General features: G+C 35.9%; 1 protein-coding gene and 1 long non-coding RNA gene across 4 annotated transcripts in view; both read right to left on the bottom strand.

The window, feature by feature from the left end:
- Positions 1–25,201, bottom strand: part of LOC147846039 (uncharacterized) — a 531,070-nt gene that overhangs the window by 449,391 nt on the left and 56,478 nt on the right. The gene's annotated exons all lie outside the window — the stretch shown is intronic.
- On the bottom strand, positions 2,623–25,145 carry tecra (trans-2,3-enoyl-CoA reductase a). 2 transcript variants are annotated; one of them, XM_087245133.1, is made up of 11 exons: positions 23,139–25,145; positions 22,344–22,395; positions 22,190–22,234; positions 14,510–14,613; positions 8,842–8,957; positions 8,500–8,605; positions 5,621–5,693; positions 5,492–5,535; positions 5,346–5,403; positions 5,169–5,257; positions 2,623–2,985 (listed from the first exon to the last, which is right to left on the bottom strand). In XM_087245133.1, the coding sequence occupies exons 1-11, from the start codon at positions 23,316–23,318 to the stop codon at positions 2,812–2,814; spliced, it is 1,041 nt and encodes a 346-aa protein (XP_087101259.1). In that variant the 5' UTR covers positions 23,319–25,145; the 3' UTR covers positions 2,623–2,811. The 2 variants fall into 2 exon arrangements, with proteins under 2 accessions (XP_087101259.1, XP_087101260.1); XM_087245134.2 differs by lacking the exons at positions 8,500–8,605; positions 8,842–8,957 and having other exon boundaries at positions 23,139–24,816.

The raw sequence follows: 25,201 nt of genomic DNA, 5'->3' as shown, positions 1-25,201 counted from the left end.
GCAAAATATAATGTACGTTTTACAAACAGCCTGATGTGTTTTAATAGGTTGTTGGATAAACCGATGTACACTGTTAAAAATTGTCCCGTTAAAAAACGGTAAAATACTGGCAGCTGCAGTTGCCAGCAATGTACTGTTATTTTATAGTATGTTGCTGTAAAAATACATGGACTACATTGAAATTCACAACACTCAAGTGAACTCATTTTGTTTACTGAAAGCAACTGCCTCAAATTTGCCAAAAGCTGTATGAGTTTATGAAGTAATGTGCTATAGAAGCATGTTTATAATGATAACTTATTTTAGTTAATTAGAAAAGTTCTGTTTGACTCAAATGTCTTAAATTTCACATCAGCACACATACATGTAAAGTTGGAATTAACAAAGAGAGATTCTGACTGCATCAGCAACTGATCAGCCACTGTCTTTAAATAAAGAAAAATACAGAATAACATCAGCAGTTCATTGTTCATCTTTAACTCATACACTGGCTCTACTCTCCTCCACAACGGTGACACACAGAAGAAATTTGCTTCAGGTTTTACAGTATAATATTGTTTTTTCCTTGATTTAACGGTAAACTACTGGCAGCTGTGGTTGCCAGCAATCTACTGTTTTTTTACAGTCTACTTCCGTAGTTTAAATTAACAGTATATTCCTGCTAAAATACATTTTTACACTCTTTTAAACTCCATTCATTTAACCCTTTAAACCACAGAGCATATACTCCAGATTTAATTGAAGTGTCCACACTACTGAGTGTTCAAGAAACATGTAGCAAAGCTGAAGTAAATGAATTAATTAAATGACTAATTAAATGATGATTGAGGATTAACAATGAACAAATGAAGAAATACTGAAGGGAAAAAACAAGAACAGAACATACAAAACTACAACTTTAGTCACAGCTTTATAATGAAATAACCTGAAGAACAACAAATGATTAAATCATTTAAATGATCAGCGGATGATTAAACAACTCTACAAACATCATCACCAGCTACACTTATTACTTAATACATTTATTTTTGTATAACATTTACTAAAGTTCTTCTTGAGAAAAAAGTTAAAGTTTTACGTCACCATCATGGAGAAAAGAGTTTGCTTTAGTTGGGCTCTCAGCCCTGATATTTTTATCATTAACATATCTTGGCTGCTGCAATTGTTAAGAACTTTGTTTAAAAAAGCTCTTTTGATGTGGCAAGCCAGCTAAAAACCTAAATATGAGCTGGTGATGTTCATGTTGCTATTAAACGGTAGAATCTGTTCTAATTAAGTATAATATAATTTACTGCTCCTATTCAATGTTTAATCTATTGTTTCACATTTTAGGTCTATATGTGGCAATGATTTCTGGAAGTTTTAAGAATATCTTGGACTAAAACACTTTGCTCTATGACTTTATTAGCACTCAAACAGACGTCAGTAATCGGCGTATGAACCTCAATAATGGTGACAACTAACAAAATGAACAGTTTAACTCACAAACAGGCAACTGAAAGTCTAAACATAAACAAAAGCAGAATCAAACATAAATAAAGAAAACCGTGAGACTATTATACAACATTTATTCATGCCGCAATGCATGCTGGGATATTTGTACTGTGCCTCACCCAGCATGCATTGCTGCATGAAACATTTGAACTGTTACCATTGTTGAGATACAAGGTCTGATTCATGAGGTCTGAGTGTGTCTTTGTCATAACTGAACTGTTTTTGTATGTTATTTCTTAACTGTTAAGTATTTACGTAGGTATTTAATCTGTTTCCACTTCTCATAAATTAAAGAAACATCTGCATAAAATCTATTGTATGAGGCCCTTCATCCAGGTTTGTACTAAACATTTATCAGAAGTAATTTCAGACAAATAGATTAATCTATCTATTGCCTTTCCCACTTTACTACTATAATAAAAGTGTTTTTGTTAACTCTGTATTAGTTGGAGAGTCTGAATTTTGAGTCCATGGGTGAAGACCCCAACTAAACCAGCCCCTCACTCCATTATGGTGACTTACGGCTAAATTTCTGTTGGATCTCAATGAGAATTGTATGGAAGTCAAATCAGTCAGTAATAAGTGTGTCTGCTGTTGTTTGTGGAGTTGTTTAATGATCCTCTGCTGAGACTGAAAGTGTTTTATTTTACTTGATTTTATTTAATGTTGTAACTCAAGTGTTGTTTGTGTTTCTTGTTTCTCTTTCCTTCAGTAATTGTGATTATTAACAGCAGGTGTTTATCAGTGTCTGAATTCACTCATTAGTGTTCATTAACTCTGTCAGATGAACTATATTGATAAACTAGTTGATGGAATAGTGAACAAGGGCACAAAGTGTGATTTTAAACACAGACTTCAAAATGTCGAATCTGAACTCTGTTAGCTCACAGTTTTCTGCTGTTGGTTACTTTCTCGAAAACAAAAATGTTACACAGAATGCACTGTTTTTAACCGAATATTACTTTTTTAGTGGAAAAAACATTATTTTCTGACCGTTTTTTAGCAGCAATTTTTTACAGTGTAATACATGGAAATGTAGCAGTCAAATAAGGCACATGATAAATATCAGCTACAGAAAAATCATTGAATTTCACTTCAGTCAGTCACTTACTCAAGATAAAAGAACAGTATCCCTTAATTCACTTTATGGCATTAGTCATTTCTCCATTCGTGGCTATTAAAATAGAATGACCTGTCATAAATACATTAGAGTGTCTCAATGTGCTACAGTCAGTTTTTCGTACATCAATATATTAAGACTTGCTGTATATTTATACAGATTTTATTTGATTTAAAAACATCTCGATCTTGTCAGTGCTACAGGACGAAGGGCAGGATTGGTGAGCGCAGTGTGGGGTACTCCTTGAACTCCTTTAGGTAACTGCGATGCTTTCCTTTGGCCCAGACCGTCATCTGGATGAATCCCACCACGGTGAAGAACAAGACAGGCACACACTGGGTCATGAGCGTGAATCCAAGCCAAGATCCCACCTGCAAAAGCACAATTCAGTATCTATTGCTACTCGATGTGGCCAGTAGAGGTCAGCCCTGCATTACTATTAAGGGTTCTTTCTCTCAAACATGCAAAGTAAAGACCAGAATTAGGGAAAACGTTTATAAACATGCATAATTCGATCTAAAAAGTCTCTTACAGACATTACCACACTCTTTGTTAGTTTAAAATCTCATATTTCTTAGTAGCAGTGCTTTTATGTCTGCTTCATATCGGGAGGCTTTTTCAGTTCATTCATAACAATTTGCTTTTGTATACTGTTGTTATTATTAGCAGTATTATTTATTATATCTATATTTATATTTGTTTTATTTAAAACAAGCTTAGATTTGCCCATCTTCAGGTTTTAGACCATATGGGGCACAGCATGTGTTTTAGGATATAACTCCGGTTTTTGAACACACTTCGTTATTATTGTTCATTTATTCATTTGCTGGAAATTAGAACTAAATTTAGAAATAGTTTTAAAACTAATAATTGCACTTAACTAACAAAATTAATTATTTTTAGACTAATTGATGTCTGTGCTTAAAGGTTTCCCTATCCACGAGAGCGAAAGTGAAAGTAGATCATTTATCTCTCATTTTTCGCGCAGTAGATGCTCTGTTTAAGTGTTTTCTTGCTTGTGAAATGCTCAGTTTTTTCACTTAGACTTACTTTACGTCATGTAAATAGCAAATGCGCTTATGGCGCGACACAACTGACTCTTAAATGGAATGGGAGATGAGATTCTGTTTGTTTTATTCTCAAAACACACCTATAACTCATTAAGAAAATAAACTCAACCCTTTTAGACCATGCGCCACGGCGCAAAGCGGATTTTTCCATACTTATATTAGAAAAAATGCGTTCTGACACGCCCTGAAAGTGTTTGCGCCCTGCGCTTTGCGCTTTGCGCTTGGACCATCAAAATAGAGCCCCCTCCCTCTTTAGTGCCGAGTTTTGTTATACTGTTTGTGAACATTATAATGTGGTTTGTTTGCCCTGTTTTTGACCTTTGCTTTGTTTATTTACTTTGTCTGCTGCCTGCCTTTTGACCATCTGCCTGTTTACTGACTCTGGATTTCCTGTACAGGCTACATCTGTTTGCCTGTGTTGACCATTGCTTGCCTGACCTTTCTCTGTTTAATAAACCCTGCATTTGGATCCTCACCTCTGTTGTTGGCAGATTTAGGGCTTCACAATTTTTCTAGCCTCTCTTGTAAAGTCCTACACACTTTTTTTATTGGTCGTGTTTTCTTTTAAGAATAAGGTCTTAGATTTATAGAATTAAAGTCCCTTGTCAAATGTTTTCTCTTTTTAAAAACAATACAGTAGCAAAAGATGTCTTCACTTAGATGTTTTTATGCACAACTGGATGTCTGACTCTTGAAAAATAATTGTTTGCATTGACCAAGACTGATAAACTGAAGTCACACCCGGATTTCGGGTCTTGAAGCTTTTTTCGATGGGTTATTTTCACTATTTATAAAATTCTGGCTTTATAAATCAGAATTCTGAATTTATAACTCGAAATTCTGACTTCATAACTTAAAATTTCTACTTTATAACTTAAAATTCTGACTTTATAACTCAGAATTACGACTTTATAACTCAGAATTACGACTTTATAACTCAGAATTTTGACTTTATTACTCAGAATTCTGACTTTAGAACTCGAAATTGTAACTTTATGACTCAGAATTCTTACTTTATAACTCAGAATTGCAACCTTACAACTCAAAGTCTGACTTTACAACTCAGAATTGCACTTTTATTACTCAGAATTCTGACTTTATAAATTGGAATTGCGACTTTATAACTCAGAGTTCTGACTTTATAACTCGGAATTTTCTATGGGTTATTTTCACCATTTATGATGGCAAAGCAGTCAAAATAGGACATGTATGCGACAAATTTTGGACCTTTGTTAGTGAGGGGTGAGTCTTCCAAACTACCCAAACCTCCCCCCCCCCAAGCCAGAGGCCCGAGAAACAGGGTAGAAAAAAGTGATTTGCTACCATTTGATTGGATAATCAGATATTAAAAAACAGCTGAACAGGTGTATAGAGTGGCTTAGTGAGTCTGCACTAAATGGTTATCATCACTGCAATTTCATTATCATCACTGCAACACTACAATACATAAAATCATTTACAGCACAATCATTCATGCATCTCACCTCGTATGTGTAGTTTGGACACGAAACAAGTGCAAATATCCAAGTAAAAGGATTCTTTGTTGGATAAGGAATCTTCTTAGTCTTTGAGCCTTCGTAAAAAACAATATCATATCAACAAAACCTGTGTTTGACTTGAGAGTTTGGATTTTTTTAAAAATATATATTTTATAGACTCACCAGGTAGTTTAAGACTGCGCAGAGCCATATGAATTGAGAAGCTTCCAAGTTGGCAGAACTACAAACATTACAAGTCATTAAATGAAGAGGTTTGATAAAACTGATACATTATACATTACAGGAGTTATATCAGCGAAATTGCTTACTAGGAAGATTCCCAGCGCTGTCTTTACCTGCTTCTCACCATAATCTGCACATAAACATATTGAATTTAACAACAGCTATTTAGTGCAGTAATAATGAACACAATAATATGGTAGATATGGGTTACATACATGGCGTTGTGTAGAGAGGGTGATTGATGTAATAAGCCATCCATGCAGCAAAGCACCAGTGATATATGCAGTTCTGTTGAAGAAACAATTACTTGATGAAAAGACACAATGTTTTCAATCAGTGTAAGCGTCCGTATCATAAGTTAGGTGTAAGTTGATCATTTTATTTTGTTCTCCTACAATTGGTTTACATCCATACAGTTTTATGCAAAAGTTTGGGCACCCCTGATCATTTTTCAGAAATACAAGCCTGCTGTTCTGTCAAATCAGCAATTTCATTTGGAAATATTTTATCCCCTGTGAAAAAGCAACATTTCAATTCTGACATAACATTTGTTTGATCAACAGATGCAATGCAATTTAGGTCATAAAAAAAATCTTTTGAATCTTTTCTAGCGTCACCTTTTGTTGTAGTAAAAGCCTGTAGATGCTTTTTATAGTCAAGCATGAGTTCCTGAATTCTTGCTGAAGGCATTTTGTACTATTCTTCCTTGCATCATTTCTCCAGTTCAGTCAGGTTTGATGGGTGCTGACACTGCTGAGCGTGAACAGCCCTTTTCAAATCAATCCATAGATGTTCGATGATGTTTAAGTCTGGGGACTGACATGGCTACTCTATGGGATATTGTATCACGTCGGAGCATTAATTCCTTGGTACATCAGGAACTGTGCTCAGGGTCATAGTCCTGTTGAAACATCCAGCCCTTCCACAACTTCATCCTGAATATTGTTCTACAGAATCTGCTGATACTGGGCGGAATCCATGCAACCTTTAACTCTGACAAGGTTTCCAGTATTGTGCTTGCCATACATTCACACAGCATGATAGACCCTCCATCAAATTTTACAGTAAGGAGCAAGTTCTTCCCCTGGAATGCTGTGTTCTTTTTCCACCATGCAAAGTGCCTATGGTTGTGGCATCTGTCCACAGTATATTTTTCCAAAATGATTTATTCTTGTCCAGCCTTTGCATACCTCAAACGACTCATCCTTCCATTAAGCCGTGCTTTGTGAAGAATGTGCTGGACTGTGGACATTATCAGCAGCAAGACATTACTGGAGCTCTTTGGAGGTGGTCTGTGGTTTGTCTGTGACCATTCTAAACATTCTACACGCTTCTCAACATCTACCACATCTTTTCTTCACAAGAACTGTTCCTGTGGCCAGTTCTGAAACAAAAATGGGAACTGTTCCTGTGGCCAGTTCCCATTTTTGTACTATATTTCTGAAATTTGGCTTATGGGCCCGTTTGGCCATCTCTGCTTTAAACTATTATAAATGTCATTAAAAGTCACTTTTTTAAGGTGAAAAGTTGTTGGAAGAAAGATTAAGGGTACATAACACAACTCAAAAGTAAAAAAAAAATTGTAAAAAATAAAATAAAATAAAAACATTAATCACAAAATATGGAAAACTGCAAATTTACAGATCTTTTTACTGTGTAGCTGTCAGCATGTTTTGAAAAACAAAACTTATTTCAATATTTTTGATCGATTAATGCAGTCTGGGGTATTACATTTTTTTAAAGAGCCTGTTTTATGTATTATAAAAAGGTCAATCATCAGAAAAATTACAGGAACAAACACAGCACATACTGTGGTCATTCATTCAATTCAATTCATCTTTATTTGTATAGCACTTTTACAATGTAGATTGTGTCAAAGCAGCTTCACATAGAAGATTATAGTGAACTGAAACTGTGTAGTTCAATTTTCAGAGTTTAAGCTCCGTTCAGTTTAGATTAGCTCAGTTCAGTTCAATGTGTTTTAATATTTACTGCTGTGAGTCCTGAATCACTGGGAAACATCCATACACACATTCACACACATACACTACGGACAAGCAAGTTAACCCAGTTCACCTTTACCACATGTCTTTGGACTTGTATAAGGGAAACCGGAACACCCGGAGGAAACCCAAGCGAACACGGGGAGAACATGCAAACTTCACACAGATACGCCAACTGACCCAGCCAAGGATCGAACCAGTGAACTTTTTGCTGTAGTGACAGCACTACCTACTGCGCCACCGCATCTCGGGTATACTGTGGTATTGTTGTGAAAATGAACTTTAACCCTTTATTCCCCACAGCCTCATAACTGGCCGCATATCTGGCTAACCATAGTTTGACTCTTTCCCTGAAGAATCAAGTTTTAAACATGGTGAACTTTAAGATTTAAACCTTAGCTGGATGCTTTCATTCACTGAGAGTTGTTTTACACTGCAAGGAAGGTGATTTTCAAAAACCCATAATAGGAGCTCTTTAAATGCATTACAAAATACTAAATCATACCGATTCCAGAGGGAATTTACATACAGTTAAAGTCAGGATTGTCAGCCCCCCTGAATTATTAGCCCCCCGTTTATTTTTTCCCCGATTTCTCTTTAACAGAAAGAAAAATTTTTCAACACATTTCTAAACATAATAGAATTATTAACTCATTTCTAATAACTGATTTATTTTATCTTTGCCATGATGACAGTAAATTGTATTTTACTAATCATTTATCAAGACACTTCTATACGGCTTAAAGTGACATTAAAAGGCTTAACTAGGTTAATTAGGTTAACTAGGCAGGTTAGGGTAATTAGGCAAGTTATTGTATAACGATGGTTTGACTATCGAAAAAATATAGCTTCAAGGGGCAAATAATTTTGACCTTAAAATTGTTTTTAAAAAACTAAAAACTGCTTTCATTCTTGCCAAAATAAAACAAATAAGACTTTCTCCAGAAGAAAAAATATTATCAGACACACTGTGAATATTTCCTTGCTCTATTTAACATAATTAAAAAAGAAAAAAAAAATCAAAGGGGAGCTAATAATTCTGACTTCAACTATATATAGCAAACCCACACACAATTGCAACTTATACTCACTTTAAAAATGTTACGAAATGGCATGGTGCCATGGGAGAAGCGATGGACAAACAATGTCTCCATGATCCTCTTTGCATAGTGGAAGGTGTGACAGGCACAGGCTATACTGTGGAGAACAGACAGAAGCTCAGTTCAACAGGTTCAGCTTAACCATCAAATAAAAGTTTATTCCTGAGAGACATCAATCAGACGCTTCTCAACATCATTCCCAAAATACACTTATGGGTCAGTATCTTCCTTGACCAGTAGGTCAGCTGTTAGGAGACACTGTTCCCACTTTGTGTGGATTCAAGCCAACAGACTCAAAGAAAATCACCTCTGTGGGCATGCAATGATACTTACTGCACAACTAAATGTTTACTGGCGGTGAAATCGTACTTGGGAGCGTAGATTAAGGGCAGTCTGAAATAAAACAGCAGGTACAGGACAAGTGGTCCAATGCACTCGATTAAGAACACCTGCAAACACACATTCAGGCTGATGAAGTCAACATATGAAAGAGCTCAAGCCATTTAAATTCTGTAAGAATGTGAAGAATGTGAAATATGATATTCTGGAAGAAAATGTAGATCAAGGCTTACAATGGGCCATCACAAAAGCCCTTTTAGTTATTTATTATTATCATTCTTTATTTTTTACAGGGAAATGCATTATATTAAGAAGCATCTGTAAAAACACAAATATGTTGTGAGCACTGAAGTTGACATTAATCCATTGTGCTCCATTTTATGTTTGGTGCAGTAAGAAGCGATGTTAGAACTCAAGAAGCAAGCTAGAAGCAATAAGTTCCCTGGTTCAAGCCTCGGCTGGGTCAATTGGCATTTCTGTGTGGAGTTTGCATGTTCTCCCCTTGTTCATGTGAGTTTTCCTCTGGGTGCTCCGGTTTCATCCAACAAGTCCAAAGACATGTGCTATAGGTGAATTGGGTGAGCTAAATTGTCCATAGTGTATGTGTGTGAATGAAAGTGTATGGCTGGCTGTTTCCCGGTGATGGGTTACTGCTGGAAGGGCATCCTCTGTGTAAAACATAAGCTGGATAAGTTAGTGGTTCATTCAGATGTTGTGACCCCTGATTAATAAACGGAATGAGCCAAAAAGAAGAGTATTAAATATTTATATTAATATATATATCCAGCCATACACTTTCTTTTTTATCTACATTAATTTCACTGTAATATAGGAATTAATTTAGATTAATCTAGATTAAAATGGCTCATTTGAATTCTGCTGAAGGTATTCAGAATATGTGTGCTACCTAAATAATGATGACTAATAAATATAAGTCTTTGAGAATAGATTTCTCAAGCAAGGTGGTGCATTAGACCAGGGGCTCACCTTCTGTTTCCAAAATGCATCACAAACTGCTTGAGAAACTGTCCTATGATTATTGGTGATGAAAATAAAAGATTCAATAAGATGCAGGCACGTGCACACATAGGGCTTAACCTGTGCAGTGCACATGCCCTTTTTGGTGTTGGATAGAAAGTGCCCTTCCAAAATGATGTAAAGTGCCCCTGCGACACAACCCCCCTCCCCCCTATACCACCCTTCAGTAGGCGCACTACAACACCACTCTTGAGTCTCGACAACAACGATAACAACAACAACAACAACAACATTCCATTTGGCGTGTGTTATTAAATTCTCTCACCAGTCCTTACTCCCTATTTGTGTCTAATACTCCAGTTTGTCATGGGGGCATGAATGAAATGTTCATGAGTGAATGTGAAACTGCAGAACTGCAGTTTAAGTCACCCCAAATTACAGAAAACTTCCATGTAAACGTAGTCAGTAGTGTCTTCGAAGTAAATAAAAGATCCAAAAGGGCATCCTGCTGATTTGATTCAGAAGGGCACTTTTTTGTCAGAGGGCTCACGGGTCAGGTATACATCCGCACTAAAATATAAAGGTGAAAGTCATCATAGCTTGCATAGAATAGACCTATAGCTCAAACAGTCTCGCGTTAATGCACCACGTTAACACTGATAACAGCCCACCACCAAATTATATACTCACAGGCCACTTTATTATAATTACCATATACACTTACTGGCAACTTTACTAGGGACACCATACCAGCACCAAGTTGGACCAACTTTTGACTTCAGAACTGCTTTAATACTTTCTGGTATAGAATCAACAAGGTACAGGAAATATTCCTCAGAGAGTTTGGCCCATACTGGCATGATAGCATCAAGCAGTTGTTGCAGATTTGTCGGCTGCACATCCATGAATCTCCAATTCCACCACATCCCAAAGGTGCTCTGTTAGATTGAGATGACTGGTGACTCTGGGGGCCATTTGAATGTGGCACTGATTTCACCCAATTCAAAGTCAATCAAATCAACTTTCTTACCTATTGTGATGCTCTGTTTGAAGTGCAGCAAATCATCTTGACCATGTGTACATGCCTAAATGCATTGAGTTGCTGCCATGTGATTGGCTAATTAGAAATTTGCTTTAACAAAGTGTGTACCTAATATAGTGTCTGGTAAGTGTATGTTTGCTTTATATATATATATATATATATATATATATATATATATATATATATATATATATATATATATATATATATATATATATAGATAGATAGATAGATAGATAGATAGATAGATAGATAGATAGATAGACAGACAGACAGACAGACAGACAGACAGACAGATAGATAGATAGATAGATAGATAGATAGATAGATAGATAGATAGATAGATAGATAGATAGATAGATAGATAGATAGATAGATAGATGTACATATTGTGTTTTTATACAAAATAAATACTAAAAAATAAATACTATAAATAATTCACTTTTACATACCAGGGTATAGTAGAAAAGACTAAAAAATAGAAATGTATAATGTCAAATATTCGGATTCCAGATTTTCAATGGAAAGCTTTATTATTCAGCTTTCAGATTATATATAAATCTTAATTTCCCAAAAAAAAATCTGAGTCCAGGGTCATAAATTACAGTGTATGACTGACATCATGCATTCCTTTGGAAGTCAGGATAGGGGGGAATATAAGGGGGCCACACATGCCCAAGGTGAACGTAAGGTGACCGGGATCAACACCTGTGGGTAAACACTGCCAAAGAGATTACAGGTTCTGAGAAAGAGATTGATTACAGGGAAGGTGAGAGAAAACTAAACCTGAGTCCTGTGCACATACTGTACAGACCCTGAGTTGACTTTTACATGAGCTAAACACACACAGCCAGACTCTTTACCCTATAACATATCAGTGGAAGTTTACACATAGATTACAATTCTGAATTTAAATGCTGATTGGATGAGCCGTTGTAAAATGCTACTGATTGCACACAGCTGTATAATATAATTAATGCGCCTGCTGTCATTAACTCTGGTCACAGAACAAAAAACAATTTGACTAAACCAAATATTTAACTATATTTGAGGTATATATGTGAAAGTTAAAGAGCAATAAAGGATGTTTACATAAATTATAAAGTCTGTTAATCTTTAAAAAAAAAACATCTCAATGATTAACATTTCAAGCAGTAAAGATACATTACATTGCCACCATAAACTGCACCAAATTGCATTTACTCAGTTTGGATTTATGAGTAAAAAGTACATATTTTGTCCACCTCAAATATAAGATCCATATTCCATTTTATTATACATAATTTGTATGACGATTCATTAAATATGACACATAAAACACACATGTTCAGCTACTTTTATGGGGATTTCTTATAAACATCATGATTTTTATAGACTATATCCTTCTACACCCTTCTATCCCTAAACCCAACCCTCACAGAAACATTCTGCATTTTTACATTTTGAAAATACTTCATTCTGAGTGATTTATGAGCCGTATTCATTATAGAGACCAAAAAATGTCCCCACAAGGTCAACATGTACTAGAATTTGTATATTGTGGGGACATATGGACATATTCTATATTATATTGTGGGGATATTTTGTCCCTAAAATGTAGGGAATACATCCACTACCTGACAAAAGTTGTGTTGCGTATTTTAGGAACAAAAAAAATCTTGACTTCTAGCTGATCGTTTATAAAAATATGTCTTACATAAAAAGCAAATGCCTCTAGATTATGCTCTTTTTACTAAGGTAAACTATGATTGTGCTTTGACTTTTAATTACTTAATTAGGACAGTAAGGTCTGACTTTGCTTAGACAAAAATCTTTTCAATTAACAGAAATAATGTACAGTACAGAATGATGCAGTGGAAAAGGAATTAATGTTGTGAATGACTCCCATGAGCTTGGAGGACTGCATCCATGCATCTCTGCAGTGACTCAAATAACTATTATTATTAGTTAATTTATTATAAAAAAAGTCATCTGGAATGGCAAAGAAAGCATCCTTGCAGGACTCCTAGAGTTCATCAAGATTCTTTTAATTCATCTTCAATCCCTCCTCCTCCATCTTAACCCAGACATGCTTAATAATGTTCATATTTGGTGACTTGTCTGGCCAATCCTGGAGCACATTGACCTTCTTTGCTTTCAAAGGCTTTGATGTGGAGGCTGAAGTATGAGAAAAATTTGCCCTCTCCTGTGGTTTGTAATGTAACGGGCAGCACAAATGTCTTGATATCTCAGGCTGTTGATGTTACCATCCACTCTGCAGATCTCTTGCATGCCCCCATACTGAATGTAAAACCCCAAATCATGATTTTTCCTTCACCAAACTTGACTGATTTCTTTGAGAATCTCGGGTTCATGCAGGTTCCAATAGGTCTTCTGCAGTATTTGTGATCATTGAGATACAGCTCAACAGATGATTCATCTGAAAAATCTACCTTCTGCCACTTTTCCAAATAGTCAACTAGAAGTCAAGTTATTATTTAATGCTCTTACAACTAGGATCGATTTTTTTTGTCACACATTTTCCCCCCCATTTAAATAAAATGAAACACGAATTTGAAAATTGAGGTGAGCTTTAGTTTACTTACATGAAGATCCTTTGAACTTAAAGTAAAATGTTTGACACGTTAGTTTTAGTCTGTTTTAGGGATAGTACTAGTGTGCTCCAAAACAGAGACAAAGTTCATGTTTACAAAATATAAAACTGATATAAAATCCAAAGCTTGCAGTTTGTTGTTTCTACCTAAATGGATCATTGATTTTTTTCTTATCACCTCATACTTCAGTTTCTCATCACATCTAGACCAATCAAATGCTCTCTAGCATCTGAAATGCTTTACCACTTCATGATGCTTCTGTCAGACGAACGCTGTCAGACGAACACTGCTCAGACGAACACTGCTCACTTTAACGTTAATTTTGCCAAATAACGGTGCTGATTACTGGGTGACAAACTGTTATAATACGCTGAAAGCATTTTTTAAATAATAAATATAATCACTATAACTTGTTCCTAATACAACAACAAACTCTGTATTGCATTAAATGTCTTTACCTTGGTGCAAATGCTTGCGCTCCTGTTTTTTTCTGCAACCTCGCTGCACGCACATCCTAAATGTTTACAAACCGGTAATTCATCGATTGGCTGTTTTTATTTAAATTGGAGGATGTATGTGCCACTCTCTCTCAATTTTTTAAGTTGAGATTATGTCAAGCATCGAATAAAAATAAAAAATCCAAGCACTTCACAGGACATTTAATATTAACAAGTTCTTTTACATTTGCAATCATGCTGACATGCTGATATTCTGGCCTGATCTCATGAAAAAAACTTTTATTTTATTTTATTTTATTTTTTTATCTTTTGTCCGTTTAGTGGCTACTTCTTGCAAATTCAGTTGTGCGAATATGTACTTCAAAAGGAGGCCTGGCACCAAACCCCGTCCCTAAAACCAACTATCATTTGGGGATGAGCAAATCGTACTAAAATCTATGAATAAGTTTATACAAAATCGTATGAATGAATGATTTATGTACTCAACAAAAGGTTTTATATGATTATATCAACAATTACAATAATAACATGCATGCTTATGTGTTGTGTGTCACTGTGTTTTAGGTGTTTTCTGTGTGCTGAAAACTCACAGTTCCCCATGCGATCTGGGCTCCCAAGTCTCTAAAGTAGAAGGTTGCAGTGGTTCCCACAGGAAGCTCCTGAAGGATATCTTCATCTTTTAGGGGTTTTCCTTCTGAAATAATTATAAAAACACTTTGATATCTAACAGGAATACACAATTATCTTCTACTTAAAAGTTGCCACAATAGAAAAATCATTAAATATATGCTATAGAAGGGCTGGGCTGATAAACTATATTATATCAAATCGCAATAAAAAGTATGTCAATAGAAATTATAAGCTCTGGACTTTTTTACTCTAATTTGATCTAAGAGCCAATCACACAGCAGAAATAACAATGGGATACACCGATACGTTGTCATTTAATGGACCCTCTAATTTTGTGGATTTTGTCATTGCAGTGATAATCTTTTAAATATAGAAGAATTAACAACTGATATCAAAATATCATTAACGTTTAATATGGAAAATAACTATAGAGAATGCAGTTCTGCCATTTCACCTAGCCCTATGACATACTGCTAATGCTCTCCGTGTCTTTTATACCTTTTTATCTGCCCAGAGAATTTGGACAGATTACTGTCATTTTAACATACGTTCCAGGCCCAAAACATGAGGAAGCTGCAAGCAAAATAACAGCTATAATGACACCTTGGCTCGTTCATCGGATCAACCAATTTTAATTCTTGGGGATATGACCTTATGTGAGTTATCAAGCTACACTGTTAAAAATTGTCCCGTTAAAAAACAGTAAAATACTGGCAGCTGCAGTTGCCAGCAATGTACTGTTTTTTTACAGTATGTTGCTGTAAAAATACATGGACTACATTGATTTACACAATACTCAAGTGAACTCATTTTGCTCACTGAAAGCAACTGCCTCAACTTGGTCAACTGCTGAATGAGTTTATGAAGTAATGTGCTATATATGCTTAGAAGCATACTTATAATGATAACTTATTTTAGTTAATTAGAAAAGTTCGGTTTAACTCTAATGTCTTATTTTTCACAACAGCACACAAACATGTAAATCTGGAACTACCAGAGAGATTTTGACTGCATCAGCAACTAAACAGCCGCTATATTTAAATAGAGAAACATGCAGAATAACATCAGCAGTTCATTGTTCATCTTTAACTCATACACTGGCTCTACTCTCCTCCACAACGGTGGCAGACAGAAGAAATTAGCTTCAGGTTTAACAGTAAAAAACTGTTTTTTCCTTGATTTAACAGTAATCTACTGGCAGCTGTGGTTGCCAGCAATATACTGTTTTTTTACAGTCTACTTCCGTTGTGTAAATTAACAGTATATTACTGTTAAAATACATTTTTACACTGTGTTTTTACCTCTCACACCTTTAACCCTTTAAACCCCAGAGCATATACTTCAGTTTTAATTGAAGTGTCCACACTACTGAGTGTTCAAGAAACATGGAGCAAAGCTGAAGTAAATTCATTAATTAACTGACTAATTAAATGATAATTGAGGATTAACAATGAACAAATGAAGAAATACTGAAGGGAAAAAACAAGAACAGAACATACAAAACTTTAGTCACAGCTTTATAATGAAATAACCTGAAGAACAACAAATGATTAAATCATTTAAATGATCAGCGGATGATTAAACAACTCTACAAACATCATCACCAGCTACACTTATTACTTAATACATGTATTTTTGTATAACATCTACTAAAGTTCTTCTTGAGAAAAAGTTAAAGTTTTACGTCACCATCATGGAGAACAGAGTTTGCTTTAGTTGGGCTCTTAGCCCTGTCATTTTTATTGTTAATATATCTTGGCTGCTGCAATTGTTAAGAACTTTGTTTGAAAAGCTCTTTTGTTGTGGCAAGCCAGCCAAAAACCTAAATAAGATCTGGTGATGTTCATGTTGCTATTAAATGGCAGAGTCTGTTCTCATTTACTATAATAAAATTTACTGCTCCTATTCAATGTTAAATCTATTGTTTTACATTATATGTCTATATATGGCAATGATTTCTGGAAGTTTTTAAGAATATCTTGGACAATAACACTGCTCTATGGTGTAAATCGCACTCAAAGAGACATCAATATTCAGCGGATGAACCTCAATAATGGTGACAACAAATTTAACAAAATTTAACAAAATTAACAGTTTAACTCACAAACAGGCAACTGAAAGTCTAAACATAAACAACAGCAGAATCAAACACAAATAAAGAAAACCGTTAGACCATTATACAACATTTATTTATACCGCAATGCATGCTGGGATATTTGTACAGTGCCACTCCCAGCATGCATTGCAGCATGAAACATTTGAGATGTTACCATTGTTGAGATACAAGGTCAGATTCATGAGGTCTGAGTGTGTATTTGTCATAACTGAACTGTTTTTGTTTGTTACTTCTTAACTGTTAAGTAATTACGGAGGTATCTTTTCTGTTTCCACTTCTCATTAATTAATTTAATACCTGCAACTAAGTATAAAATCTATTGCATGAGGCCCTTCATCCAGATTTATACCAAAACATTTATCAGAACTAATTTCAGATAAATAAATTTCTCTATTTATTGACTTCCCAACTTTATTGCTATAGTACAAACGTTTTGTAAACTCTGTATTACAGCAGTTGGAAAGTCTTCTTAAATGAGTTCAAGGGTGAAGAGCCCAACTAAATCAGCCCCTCACTCCATTACGGTGACACAAAAAACACCTTAATTTCTGTTGGATCTCAATGAGAATAGTATGGAAGTCAAATCAGTCAGTAATAAGTGTGTGTCTGCTGTTGTTTGTGGAGTTGTTTAATGATCCTCTGCTAAGACTGAAGCTGTTTTATTTTATTTGATTTTATTTAATGTTGTAACTCAAGTCACTGTTTGTATTTCTTGTTTATTTTCTTCAGTAATTGTAATTATTAACAGCAGGTGTTCATCAGTGTCTGAATTCACTCATTAGTGTTCATTAAAACTGTCAGGTGAACTAGATTAGTTAACTAGTGTATGAAATAGTGAACAAGGACACAAAGCGTGATTTCAAACACAGACTTCAGAACATCGAATCTGAACTCTGTTAGCTCACAGTTTTCTGCAGTTGGTTACTTTCTCGAAAACAAAAATGTTACACAGAATGCACTGTTTTTAACAGAATATTACTGTTTTAGTGAAAAAACATTATTTTACCGTAGAATCTGACCGTTTTTTAACAGCAATTTTTTACAGTGTATTTGCCCACTTAACATAAGTATGTGGACTGTTGAGGAAGTCGGACCACAACATCATACACCTGTTACCCAAATATCGAGCTAAGTTTCAACAACAAAAAAAAAAAAACAGTGACTAAAGAGATTATTATGGACAGATCAGAGCAAAGAGGAACTTAGGGACTGCTTTGAAGATACAGAGTGGCAAGTATTTTTGTTGATGCATGTGAAAATGTACATGAAACTACTGATACCATTACATCATACATACATTTTTGCAAGAGTAATTGTGTTGAGACTAAAACAATTCAGATGTACCCAAATAATAGGTTATGGTTTGCAAACAATCTTAAAACATGTGTAAATGAGAAAAAAACAGTTTTTTTAAATGGAGATACTGAATTAGAGAGAAAAGAAAGAAACTCAGGGGTCAAATTAAGAAAGCAGAATTAGCATACAAAGACACGATTGAGGATAAATTTTTTAAAGGTAATGATAAGAAGGCATGGGGAGGAATGAACAGTGTCATGGGAAGAAAGAAACAGCATGTTTATCACATGGTGCACCTATGGTAGAAGATTTACAGATTTTCTTTGCCAGGTTTGATAAAGGGGAATGCAAAACTGAAAGTGAGAAAATATGTTTTAATATTTCTGAACATGAGTTATTAAACTTAGTGAGAATGAAATAGCAGCCAGTCTTGCTAGGATCAAGCCAAATAAAGCACCTGGCCAAGATGGGCTTAAAGGTTGTGTGTTGAGAGATTGTGCTTTTTAGCTATCTAGTGTATTCACTCATTTGTTTCAGCTTTCGTTGGACTCTAAGGTGGTTCCAAATTTATTGAAAGAAACAAAAAAATTTCCAGTACCTATAATGTCTAATGCCAATCAGTTAAAAGATTTTAGATCAATAGCTCTTACATCTATTTTGGGTAAATGTATGGAAAGAGTATTATCAAGGCACATCTGAAACAAAGTGGTCAAAGATTTGGACCCCCTTCAGTTTGCATACAGGGGAAAGAGGGGCACCGATGATGCTGTAATGACTTTGTGTGATTTTGCTGCTGAACATATCCAACAGACTACAAATTATGTTAGGATTTTATTCATAAATTTTAGCTCAGATTACTTGATTTAGGAGTGAATGGTGATCTTATTTAGTGTGTTAGAGCCACTAGCAATGTATAAAATTATCCAATACTGTACTAAGTTTCTGCAACTATATAATATTACAATACACTGCAGTTTACTGTATTAAAATAAAGTTTACTACAGCATTTACTACAGTTTATCAGTACGCTGTTGTTAATACTACAGTACGCTCTAGCATTCATTAACAAAGTGTTGTAAATACTGTAGTATATACAGTTTAATGCACTTTTAAAGGACTGTATTTTTTCATGTAAGTGACTTTAATCACAAGTCACCCCTCCATTACTAATCGAGATTTAATTTAGATTTAATCTCTTACATGGGAGGTGTATGCATTAACCACAATGCTAAAAGCCACAGTCTCACCATCAATGGTTAGTACAACACTTGAAGAAACTATCCGTAGTTTTACAGATCTTACTAGCTGACTGACCTCCCTTACATTTACTCCCATCCATTATAGGTGCACATTACCTTAAAACCACAATCATAACCATCTGTGGCTAGTGCACTTTTTGAGTCCATGAGGAGTTTTAACTGTATAGGTCTTACAAGCTAACTTCAGTTACACTTTGCCTTAACATCACTCTCACATGTGTCACAAGCTTTAGTGTCAACACTCTTGTTCTGTTGTACAGTATGACTTCAAGCTAGCTTTAAACAGACATTTCCGGTGCAGTGAGGTGTGTGTGCTGATATGGTCACAACCATCATTGGTCTCCATTACACAGTAATGTCACCATTTCAGTTCTATACTCACACCACTCACAGCAGGATTTGAACTGGTGTTTTTGTCATGGGAACTATTTTTTACTTCGCTGTAAGAAAGTTTTCTTTTACTGTTCTACTTAACTCTACAAAGAAACAAATGTTTATTTTAGAAAACTTTTTTACCTTTAAAGAGATAACTTTTTTAATGGCCTACATCTCTTAAATCAAGCTCGGGTTCATTAAAAAAAAGTAATTTTGAAGAGCAGAAATTGTCACCTGCTCAAAAACAAGATATTGATGTTTAATTAATGCATTCTTTATCAGTTTTAACCTGTTCAATTAGTTTACAGATTAATTGGCACTTGCACGTAACAATTAATTTATGAACTGAACTAACATTTGTGGATGAGTCAACATCTTACTTATTCAAATGATCTATTCAAAGCAAGGCCGGAGTGGGACTCCTTTTCAGCCCTGCAGTTTCAAGCCTCAGACTGGCCCACCTCAGTTCACGACTGACTATATTAAAATAAGGTCATTTCCAATTCAGTTTCTTATTACACTATCACATCTTTTTTTTGAGAAAACAGCTGCTTTAGAACTTCAAATGTTCAACAACCCTAACAGTATTATATGTCTTAACAATAAAAATGAAAAAAAAAGTTACTCTAGTGAGGATCAAACCCAGATCAGAGGTGTCATAACCTATTGTCCTAACCACTGGACCACAACAGCTGTACATTAATTGGTGACTCATCTAAGTTACATCATCACTAACCTGCAGGCTGCATCTTGCTCACGAGGCTGTGATAACATAGATAGAAAGAGCAGAGCTGCGGTAAAATAAATTAATTTAAAAAGTGTGACTGCTGAGAGCTACAGATTCTGGAGCTAGGGACACCGGCCCTTGCCGCAAAAAAACGGACCAGCCCACCGGGAATTCTCCCGGTCCTCACGATTAGCCAATCCGGGCCTGATTCAAAGTGGGACTAAACATCCCATTAATCCAAATGATCTGTTCAGAGTGAGACTCCAAAAAACAATTACCTGATTTTACCAACTGATCTGAATAGGTTTCACGTTATGAATGTGGTTGTAGATGTTTTCACCTTAATTATCATGAATTATCAGTGCGGTTGTTAGAGTATTTGTTAGAGAATTTGTCATTGAGTTTTCAGCACATCTGTTAATTTATAAATAATCTCATAAATAATCATAAAGTCCTCGTGCTGCAGGAATTAGGAGGTTTGCTAAAGGTGCAGCTGTCGTGCAGTGCAGGGGGTTTGTGTCTTTAATCATCTAGGGCAGTTTGCATTCATTGAACAGTAAGAATGATTAATAAATCCACATGAAACAATCGCGTAAAAGTCACATCTCATCTTCCGTTTCGGGCTCATGTGCCGTTTGCACTCACACTACAAGCGTACCGCGCCTGAGCCCAAGTGAACCGCGCTCTGGCACACCTCTTCAAACCGGGCCAGGGCCGGTCAAGTGAATTGTGCCTGGGCCCAACCCCTCACTACACGACAGCTGCACCTCTAAGCAAACCTTATAATTCCTGCAGCACGAGGCCTTTATGGTTGTTTATGAGCGTCAAAAGTGGCTGATCTGTTTGGCAAAATATTTGACTGCGTGTCACTGCATCCCAAACGACTAAAACAATATAACTAAAGAAATCTCCACTGTACAGAGTGAGAGCGATTCTTACTAAACAGCCTCAGGCTCAGGAGAGAATGCAATGTGACAGGAGGGGGACAAGCGTGCTTCGGCACTGGTTCAAGGCATTTGTACATAGTGTGAGTACGCCCTAAGGTTTACCTTAACAGCACTTACTAGCTGGCCTCTTCTTTGATGTTTTTGTCATTAGCATGGCCACTAAAGTTTTTTTCTGGATTTTAACATTTGTGATAATGAATGACATTGTTCTGGCAGTAATTGGATAATTAAAGGCATATTGTGCCTTTAACAACGAAATTAATATTTTCTCCCATCTGGGTCACTTCACGTGGGATTTGAACTGTTGTTTCAACAATCAAAGTGGATCTGCTAGAGAGGACATCCCAAACCCCAGTTTCTAGTGGTGTGATGTTTTTTAAATCAAGCTGGCCTGTACTCTAATACCATATTCATACCACTCAATTTTGATCATAAACCTTGATTCCACCAACATTTCCAAAGAAAGCTAAAAACCATACCCTTTAATTTGCCTGTTCTTTTAGGAATAGTTCAAAAATGAATGTTCTGCTGTAATTTACTCATCCTCCATTTGTTCCAAAGCTGTCTAAGGGTGCTTTAACACATGTGAATCGGTTAATTTGTTCCAAAACAGGGATTTTAATTTTTTGGGTGAACTATCTCTTTAAGGCCAGTAGAGTAAGATTTACCCTCACAGCTCTATATTAAGTGATCTCTATGACACTCACACCTCTAAACCTCACTCCTATCTGGGTCACGGCACTAGCGTCACCCCTCTGGATCTACTAATATTACTTGAAGCTGGATTCAACTGGTGTAACCGGCACAGGAAGTTGGGGGACCTAAAAATAAAAACTGTTTGACTTCATGGTAACTTCAACAGTACGAAGTCAGCATGTCATTAACATGATCCATTAACGTTATAAAGTTCATATACTCACTTGGGTCCAGGCATAAAGACTGCCTGGCAGGATACCAGTGTGGATCTGCAGAAACAAAAGCCTGACATGTAATACTTCATCAACTTATCATCTTCCTTGTAGAAAGCTATTTATAGAAAGGCTTTACAATGCTTCAGCATACAGCATAACTTACTTGATTTGTGGAACATAGACTTAATGTCCAGAATCGTGGCTGTTGGCTCTACCTGTAGAAAAATGTTAAGATGCTAAATAGCTAAGACATGCTAGCATAAACCACATTATTCCGCAGCACTGTGTGTATAGAGTTGTCCATTGCAGTTTTCCACATGCCATCATAAATCAGGCTTACTATATTCTCACCATGCATTTCTGAGAAATAGATCCTACATAGGAATCTGCAGAAGCGCGGGGGTCATTCTCATATTACAAAACCAACACGACTAATGCAAAAAATGGATGATTGTTATTTCAAAGCTACAGCAAGAGCATTAGCTGAGCTCATATTATAGTTGATATATCCATCTGTCATGAATAACAGCTGATGATTACAGAAGATCTTTGAATTGTGTTCACCCTAAGTGGGTCGCAATCTAAACAAAGTACTATTTTAAATCAAGAAAATGATGACATGAGTTATAACAATGTTTGAATAGTACATACGCATTCTTAAAGCCATAATTCTGTCATCATTCACTCACCATTTACTATTTAAGTATCTTTCTTCTGTTAAACACAAAAGAATTATTTTAAGAAATACAAAATAAATTATTTAATTTCTACTATGCAAGTCAATGGGTGCAAGCAACCAGCAGTGCTTGTGTTCAACAGAAGAAAGAATCTCATAAAGGTTTAAAACTACTCCTTAATTCTAATAATAACAATTGTTATTATTAATTTGTCAAAAAATGCATCTTGATTTAGGAATGTTTAGATATGTGGACTAGAAATAAGCAGTGAAAGCACATACCTTATCCAGCAGTAGTAGTTTTTCCCTGGTTTTGACATCCAGTATCTCCACCTCAAAGTATACAATCCGTTTGGCTTTTTTTGGAGGTTTTGGTCTGGGTTTTGGAGGTGGAGCAGCAGGAGCAGGAGCCGCCGAACCTTCACCCTTGGCTCCTTTCGCTTCTAAAGCTAAAGCATCCATGATAGCTCCTCAAATGTATCGAACACCGAATTTAGCCTTAAATCCGTATGTTAAAGTTTGGTCACTCTCTACATATCACCTCAGATCTTCGAAATAAAAAATCCAAATCAACGTCCTCAATGTTAAACAGAGCAGACTGAGTCTAAAGTGAGAAGAAGCAACAGTATGAGCGAGCGCAGTGTGATTGAAATATCTGCCACCTCTTAACACCTGAGGGCTGGCCATCGCAACCACTCCTATGAAGATGAAATACGAGAGTCCCAAGACATAATCCGTGGCTTTTCATGCAGCTAAATTTATATGCCTGCTTTGCTGAATACCAGCCCCGTGACCTTGTGGGATCCGGTCCAGTAGGACGTAGCTCATACATCCACACAGTTATACTGAGGGATAGTGTGTATCTGTAAGGCAGAGAGAGAATATTAATACATCTGCCTTGCAAGCACTGTTATGTAATAGCTCCATCAGAATGCAGGACATCTATTTGAGTTTGTCCATGGCCACACTAGCAATTAGACTTCTTGGTCTCTAGAGGTTTTAGATGTTTTAGGCAAGTCTCTTTGTGTGCGAGAGCCGCAAGTAGATGAGACACAGGGCTATTGGCAAATAGAGTTATCTGGTTTATTTACAGGGCAGTTTCCATCACCTGTCCTCAAGTCTTAAGGAAAGTATGCACAGAACAATGTTGTGTAAGGAGTAAAGGACAACAGGTTGCTGAATTTGTTTGAGTACAGTAAACACCCAAGGTGGTGATGTGGTAACTTACTGGAATTATTTAAAACATTTCAATACATCTGTCAGGGTTTTGATTTCACCCCAAGCCTTTGTTGCTATTGTAAAAATGCCATTTTGTAGCTAGTAACAAAGGGGTTAGCTATTGATATGATAATGTGTGCTATATGTGTGTGTATGTGGGAACAGGAGAAAAAGGAGGCATTACATACATTTTTAAGGGGATATTTCACTCAAAAAATATAATTTAATTCCCATTTACTCAACCTCAAGTGGCTCCAACTCATTATGAGTTTTCTTTTTCAAAAACACTAAATTATTTTGCTGGAAATTGGCAACATTGACTTCAATAGTAGGAAAACAACTATTTTGATGTATTGATATGGAATTGTAATGCAATTTAGATCTGCCTGGAATTATTTTAATATGTCACAAAAACAGCCTTCTTTCCTCTCAGAAATATTAAGCTATGAAGCATGCTATCTATCTTAGATATATCTTAGCAAAATATATAGTTCATGCTTTTATGTCCTTTAGGCTGGATTACTCTGTTCAATGGTTCTAGTGCATTTGCTATTAATAAACCTCCAATTCCAGTGCAAAATGCAGCTGATAGATGAGATCTTACCAGTTTAAGAAAATATGATCATATCACCCCTATTTTATCTTCATAACTTAAAATAGTGGTTCTTAATTATAAGGCTTTAAATCAATGGTCTCAAACTCAATTACTGAAGGGCGGCAGCTCTGCATAGTTTAGCTCCAACCACCTCTAACTTACATCTGCTTAATAGTCTCTAGTAGTCTTGAACACCTTGATTGTTTGGATCAGCTGTGTTTAATTAGGCTTAGAGCAAACTGTGCGGAGCTGCGGCCCTCCAGGAATCGAGTTTGAAACCTATTCTTTAAATAGACTTGCTCCTCTTTATCTAACTAGCCGTCTGCCACACTATGATCCCATATGGACTCACTGCCCGATTCCGGCCCGAGTCAACCAGGCATGATGTGGCGGCCGTTAGCGCGCCAATGCTGCCGCATGCATGCCGGAATTGGCTTGCTATGCTGCAAGTAGGTAATGTGTGCTGCAGCCAGGAGCTGGCGCGATTGAATCTTCATTATAAAAAAACTTCACCTAACAGCAAACACAGGCT

The sequence above is a fragment of the Danio rerio genome, chromosome 3 (assembly GCF_052040795.2).
Source record: "Danio rerio strain M-AB ecotype USA chromosome 3, GRCz13ab, whole genome shotgun sequence".
Classification (NCBI taxonomy): domain Eukaryota; kingdom Metazoa; phylum Chordata; class Actinopteri; order Cypriniformes; family Danionidae; genus Danio; species Danio rerio.
Note: the sequence above shows the minus strand (reverse complement) of the source record. Positions and strands in the feature narration are given on the sequence as shown.